Here is a 7,037-nt window from a genome sequence, read left to right as displayed (position 1 = left end):
AGATTTCGGGGTCGATACGGGTTGTTCCTACGATCACGGGAAGGATTGCGGAGATGCCGCGAGATCGTAGGAAGCGTGTGGAGCCGATCGAGATTTACGTGACTAATTGGCTGAAGGCCTGACTTTATCGTGGGCTTGGGCTGCACGGGCTGAAGAGTCCTAACCCTAGCCTACGTGACTTGTTCCCCAAGAACTACGTAAGGCTTGATCCCTATAAATAGGGTACGTAGGCACTTGTATGAGACATGAGTCGACACTTGATAGAGAATAACAAACCCTATTCTTTCTTAAGGAGTCCACATACAAGCTCAGCCACCACCAAATAACCTTCCTCCGCCCTCAAACACTGTCCTTGATCTTTGTTCCGCCCATTAACCTCCACAACATTGTAATACGAAATTCTCCCTATAACATTATCGATTACTGAAATTACAAAAATATCATGAATTTGACTCCATGCATGATTTATGTTCTGTCTGACATTTATGACGTAACAGAAACAAAAGAAAAGGCAGATGCAATGTAAAGTACAATTTTTACCCAGGGTGAAACCTCTAAATTCCAAATGGTGTTCCAGGAAGCACAAATAACATCTTCTGGGGTATTTATTACACTTATTACCCCATACTTTGTGTAAAAACATTCCTTTATCTATCAACAAAACTGGAACTAGAATAATGTAGATTAGATAAGGACGTAATATCGACCGCATGCCCTGCACCGGATCAGGACCACCTATGCCCATATTCAAGTCCACCCATCACTCCTAAACTCGTCTACTGGGATAAATTTGTTTTATTAATTCACGGTGTCTAACCGTGAACAAATCTGATAGAATATCATTGTCCCAAGTGTACGTCAAGCCCAATTTGAGGATCACTTGCAATAAAAGGATTAGAAGCATCAGGCACCCAAGGCTTCCTCCCATATTTTTATAGCATCTCCAGTGCCAACAAATTGACGCACGCTCTTACCAATGAAATCTCTTTAGTAACATAGCTAAACTATTGCATGACATCTGATAGATAAAAAAAGCCTAGAAATGTGTTCATACATGCAGCAATTAATGACTCATTTACTCTTAGCTTTTTTATTTCCAACATTCAGATTGTGAAATGCATTTATTATACGCGTTAAATCAAACAAGCACAAACCATAACCATAAGTTATGGTGCCCATTACAATGACATTATATGCAGTAAAAATACATCTTCAACAATAGTTGAACCTCTGCAAATGAAAGGCTTACGATAGAGAACAGGGCATGAACATTTATGAAAAAAAAATGAACAAATAACAGGTGACATAAGGTATTAATAAACAAACTGTAGTTGGCAATAGCATGAAAGAAAATGGCTGGTGAAGTAATGTCAAGCACAGCCCAGAAGAAATGCTTTATTAATACATTTTTCCTTCGGGTATACAGATATATTTTATGAAATCTGAAATTTTGATACGACACAAAACTGATACATTTGGAAACCGAAATAGTCAATCCTACTGGAGGATATCAAAACAAAACTCCAACCATTGGCGGTCGCAACAAGGCATTAAAACAATTTGATAAACACCACATTTTAGTTGAACAAATTAACCTTTGCATATGAATGACGCTAACAAATCTGTCATATACTAGACACAAGGGTCAGTATACCCACTTTACGGCATATTAAGCATAAAATTTTAGTTCCGCCTACAACCACAGTAGATAAACAAAGAGAGATAAATGTAAGTAGCTCCAGGTGTTACTAAAGAATGCATCATGAACTGGAGAGGGCGCTCTGCTTTCTCGCATGCTCTGGAATCAGCTTTCCCAGTGTTTCGGCTGGAACCTTTTTTAACTCTGAAAAATATGAGCAAACAAAATAATCACTTTCCAACACGAAAAAAATAGGAGAATTTAAAATTTCATTGATTAAAGCATACCGTGAGATTTAAAGTTAAAAAGCGGTGGAAGAAATCGTCCATTTGGTAGGCGTGTGTTTGGGTCCCGAAGCTCATCAAAAAATGGATGGATCAAAGCATCCAACTGTATGGGAGTACAAGAATATACAAAGTTACGGAAAGTTTCATCAATGTACTTGTAAAGATAATGAAATTCTCCTAGTTTATAGAAAAGAAGGTACATTATTTTGAAGGCGCTAAAGGGAACAACGAGAGACAAGTCTTATATTGTTGGTAAAATACAGTACATAGGCACAGCTGACTACTAGTAGATTAGGTAATTGGGAAAGCCAAACACTGATAAGTTACTTGTAATAAACTTAAAAAGCATAAGTTGAATATTGTAAACTTACAGCTGTGCTTCTAAGATTAGGAGAATATTGTAGTAGGCGCGACACAAGATCCACAGCTTCTGGAGGCATGCGCTTGTGGAATATCTGTGAACAAAATTTATTAGTGAACATACGCAGAACAAATTTCTTATCAGGAAAGCTGTTGATAGAGTGCATCATTCATACCTTGTGCCATGGATGAGCTTTTATCTGCGGAAATTTGAACTCTGTGTAGTTAGGATTCATGCACTTAATTTCCTCTCTAGTCGGGGTACCCAAAACCTGCATACACGGATATATTCAAATCCCATTCAAATATATGAAGGAGATTTAATGAGTTATTATATACATTGTAGACGGCTTTAGAGATCATGAGATTATTTAGAGTGGTGTAGCATATAGAATTATGGGACAAGAAGCCAAAATAGGCCCATGCGTATATCTTTAAGATATACGAAGAAAGCAAATGATGACTGATCAAAATCCTTGCAGTTACCAACTAACCTTGATGATTTCAACAAGCTGGTCCACTCCACTCTCACCAGGAAATAGAGGCTAAAATTACAAAAGAAGTGTTCAGATGGGTATATAAATTACTAGGCTCCCAGTCCAACGAAAGGCACAATATATACTGATGAACTTGTATCTACCTGACCAAGCAGCAGTTCGGCCAAAACACACCCAGCAGACCAGATGTCTATGGCTGTAGTGTACTCTGTTGCACCGAATATAAGTTCTGGTGCACGATAGTATCTAGAGCAGATGTAAGAAATATTTGGCTCTCCTTTTACCTGCACAATTTGACACGGAAATTAGTACCTACTTAGCAAAGAAGAAATAAATGTTTCCTAACTGGATTTATCAACACCAACCAGAACTTTTGCACTTCCAAAGTCACACAATTTCACTTGGTGAGTATGTGGGTTTACCTGAAACATAAATTCCATCACTGCAGTTAATTTAGGGTTTTTTTTCAGGACAGTTATTATAAGCTTGAATTTCATGATAAACTAAAACATATATGATGCACACAAATAAGCTGTGCTAAGATTAAGTTGACTACAAACTCATTCAGTTATCATCAAGTACCCAACTGATCGGTCATTGTGGGGTAATGTTACCACTGGCTGATGAGGCTTTATAATAAGTCTTTTTTGACTGAGATAATAATTTGTAGAACTATATCACTCGCCTTACCAATAAATTTTGAGGTTTAATATCTCGGTGACATACTCCAATACTGCCATGTATGTAAGCCAGTGCTCTCAAAATCTGCATCAGACATTATATATAAAAAATAACTGTCAACCTAGATAACTGGTATATTAATTATGAAATGAACATTATCTGTAACTAAGCAACTTTTTCTTTGTAGTAAAAATACCTGGTAACTGTAAAGTTTCACATAAATCATAGGCATTCTTTGGTTCATCTTGTTGTAGTGTCTGATCACTCGGTGAACAGTCTCTGGGACGAACTCTAATACCAGATTAAGATAGAGCTCTTCCTTTTCCGTTGTTGAAAAGAAACAATGCTTAAGGGAGACGACATTTGGGTGATCAAGAACACGCATGGTTTGCAACTCCCTGTTTTTGTACCTTTTATCTTGAAGAACCTTTTTTATAGCAACAGCTTCCCCTGTCTCTAGACACTTTGCCTGAAACAACCAAATGTAGTGGTTCTATTTTTAACAACTAAAATATACCATCTAGATTAATCCTTACAATAAGAAAGCATCCTAATTAAAAGAAAAAAGCAGTGATGCTGAAGGCAACATCAGAAAAAAACCTGGAATACTACTCCAAATGATCCCTGTCCAACAACTCGCTCTGCCATATAGCTAATTGTCTGGTTCATATGTAACAAATTCACATTACTATGAAAAACATATTGACACTTGGTAGAACGCATTAAATTATGTAAATGTCAAATATACCTGTTTTGGCTGACCATTCCTACCGCCGATAGTTGTCACAATGATATGGCCAGTCTCCGTCCCATTACCATCAACAATAGCTGGTTCCATTTCCTAAAACAATAATGCTTTGTATAATAAGTACAAAATTCTAGGAAACCAAGGAATATGATTTTCATGCGCGCTGCACCGCAGAGAGCCAGACATCTACCTTGTCATCCCTGATTTTCATGTCATTCATCTCATCAGGCAGTCTATCGACACCAGCACTATTTTCGCTGGGTTCCCTTGTCCCCAACGTGACACTTACTGAAGCCATTACAAGAACTGCTCAAACTGATATAAAGTGGGCAGCAGCCCAAGTCCTATCTTATGTGTCTATGTGAAGTAGCAAAATAACGATATCCCTGCAAAAAGCATATCTTCAGTTATCAAAACAATCCAAAAAGATGATAAACAATTAAGTACTACTATAAAGGGGATGTCGTTTCTTAAAGAATTTTTGCTCCATAAAAATAATAATTTATGGCCTTAAGACAAACAAACATCAACGGAAATTTTCCGGAAACTCAAACAAACACATTGAAAAAAGAAACATTTTCCTGGAAAATATTTTACCAAGCCCGAATATCTCTCGAAAGAAACCATCATTGTGGGACGGAGGGAGTAAATAAACTCCTCGGTAATTATAAGCCCTTAAACTAAAAATCAAAGATCAGATTACAGGTTGACTTGAGTTCCACCAGAACACAAAAAATTCCAAAGAGATAAAACATAATAACAGTTTCTAATAACTAAAAACAGATCTATATAAGCCAAACAAAACCCTAAGAACACATATACATACATAAACCACAAAGCCAAATTATACTACCAACAAGACTATCAAGAACCACACCAATTTAAAACAAAAAAAGAATAAAAATCAAAACTTTATAACAAAAAAATAAGCGAAATACAGCAAAAGAAGAGAAATTTACCAATAATAAAGTCTAAAAGAAAATGGGTTTGTAGCTATAAAGATTTGGAGGGTGCTGGCAACATTTGATCATAATAATAAAAGCCACTACAAAACAGCTTGGTCTTCTTCAAAGTGTGCTTGTTAAGCTTGATGGGTCATTTAGATTTCAACCACAAACAGAGAGAGAGAGAGAGAGAGAGAGAGAGAGAGAGAGATGAGAAGGGGACAATTTTGCTTTGGATTTGTTGCTTTATTTTGCTTTGTTTGGAGTGGGTTTCATTGCAGTCAAAGATGAAAAAAGAGCAAATAAATTCATGTGCGCTTTAAATTATTATTATAACTGTTATTATTACATTATAAATTTATTTATTTGTTTTATTTGAATTTACAGTGTCCTCTTTTTTGACCATTCAAATCTTGCTTTTAATGGTTTTTTAATGTGATAGTCAATCAGATTCCATCAGGTTATCAAGTCTTACAAAATGTTCTAATCAATATATTTGTTTTACTTTTTTTCCTTTATTTAAATGGATTTCTATTAGATAATAAGAATATTCTTTCTATCATGATCGCTAGAGTGTTGCTTTGAGACATGTAAAAAAGTCACATGGGGTCACATGTCCAAGATGCTTATTTTATTTCTTTAAAGTAGTCACAAATTGGACCAAAGCACATAATCGAAAGTTATGTATCTTCTCATATTATTTATCCGATATTTTATATTTGAAAAGAATCTTATATATTTATATTTAGGTTAATTTTCAAACGTCTTAATAAAAATATTAATAATATCTTTGTTAAATATGTCAAATTTGATACTCCCTCCGTCCCTTCCAATTGTTCCAGCACGCATTTTAAGGTGCATTAAAAATATAGTTATGTAACTTATTTTTACAATTTTCTTTTTCTGAATAAAATTTAAATATTTTAATTTTTATTCAGAAAAACAAAATTGTAAAAAAAAATTAAAGAACTATACGTAATATGCACCTTAAAATGCATGTCGTACACTCTCTAAAAAATGTAAACAATTGAAAGGAACGGAGGGAGTACATTTTTAGGAATTCAAATTGGATATAGTATCTTTTAAAATAAAAAAAATCCTAAAACATTTAAAGCAAACATATTTTATAATCAAAAGTTTCAAGGTTTGGAATTTTTCATAAAATCTCCTCAAAATTATCAAAACGTTTATTCAACTACTGAATATCTAAGAATCTCAAAATCTATATATTATAAATTGTTGGATAACCTTTTCTTAAGGTTTGGTATCCATATTTTGGTTCGGATATGATTTTTAACTTTAATTTGACCCAGTGGACTATCCATTTTTAGGTTTAGTATCCATATCTATATATTATAAATTGTTGGATAACCCTTTCCTAAGGTTTGGTATCCATATTTTGGTTCGGATATGATTTTTAACTTTAATTTGACCCAGTGGACTATCCATTTTTAGGTTTGGTATCCATATTAAGTTTATAAAAGATCCATGATCCATGTACTTATTATGACCCATTTTAATTATAGAAACTTTGCAATACAATTTTAAATATGAATGTTGTTACTTATGGTAAGTTTTTAATACAAATTTGAAATAATGTTTAAATTTTAATAGATCTATTTATATAAATAATCTCATAAAATATATAACATAAAAATAACATATGTAACGAAAGTAGTTCTTAAATAAATTTATCATAATATGTAGATGTAATACACTTATTATATAGATAATTTAATATTTTATAATCATATTATTCAATTTGAAATTATAAATTTATTTATTTATTTTATTAAATAATTTTTGAGATTCCCGTGTGCGTAGCACGGGTTATAAACTAGTATACAATAATATCTGATATTTAAGGGTGGTTTACAAGAC

General features: G+C 33.8%; 1 protein-coding gene across 1 annotated transcript; it reads right to left on the bottom strand.

The window, feature by feature from the left end:
- Positions 1-1,343: 1,343 nt before the first annotated feature.
- On the bottom strand, positions 1,344-5,405 carry LOC141697149 (shaggy-related protein kinase alpha-like). Its single transcript, XM_074501395.1, has 13 exons — positions 5,172-5,405; positions 4,403-4,598; positions 4,213-4,305; positions 4,065-4,124; positions 3,661-3,933; positions 3,474-3,548; positions 3,149-3,205; positions 2,927-3,067; positions 2,781-2,831; positions 2,463-2,558; positions 2,298-2,381; positions 1,927-2,029; positions 1,344-1,843 (listed from the first exon to the last, which is right to left on the bottom strand). The coding sequence occupies exons 2-13, from the start codon at positions 4,508-4,510 to the stop codon at positions 1,761-1,763; spliced, it is 1,224 nt and encodes a 407-aa protein (XP_074357496.1). The 5' UTR covers positions 4,511-4,598; positions 5,172-5,405; the 3' UTR covers positions 1,344-1,760.
- Between the last annotated feature and the right edge of the window lie 1,632 nt (positions 5,406-7,037).

The sequence above is a fragment of the Apium graveolens genome, chromosome 11 (genome assembly GCF_009905375.1).
Source record: "Apium graveolens cultivar Ventura chromosome 11, ASM990537v1, whole genome shotgun sequence".
In the NCBI taxonomy this organism is placed as follows: domain Eukaryota; kingdom Viridiplantae; phylum Streptophyta; class Magnoliopsida; order Apiales; family Apiaceae; genus Apium; species Apium graveolens.
Note: the sequence above shows the minus strand (reverse complement) of the source record. Positions and strands in the feature narration are given on the sequence as shown.

What these genes read in the sequence shown, in the direction of transcription:
- LOC141697149 (XM_074501395.1), bottom strand. Translation starts at nt 4,510, where the DNA reads ATGGCTTCAGTAAGTGTCACGTTGGGGACAAGGGAACCCAGCGAAAAT. An exon ending in CTAATCTTAGAAGCACAGCT is followed by an intron (nt 2,030 to 2,297) that starts GTAAGTTTACAA and finishes ACTCCCATACAG; the next exon opens with TTGGATGCTTTGATCCATCC. An exon ending in TTTTAACTTTAAATCTCACG is followed by an intron (nt 1,844 to 1,926) that starts GTATGCTTTAAT and finishes CATATTTTTCAG; the next exon opens with AGTTAAAAAAGGTTCCAGCC.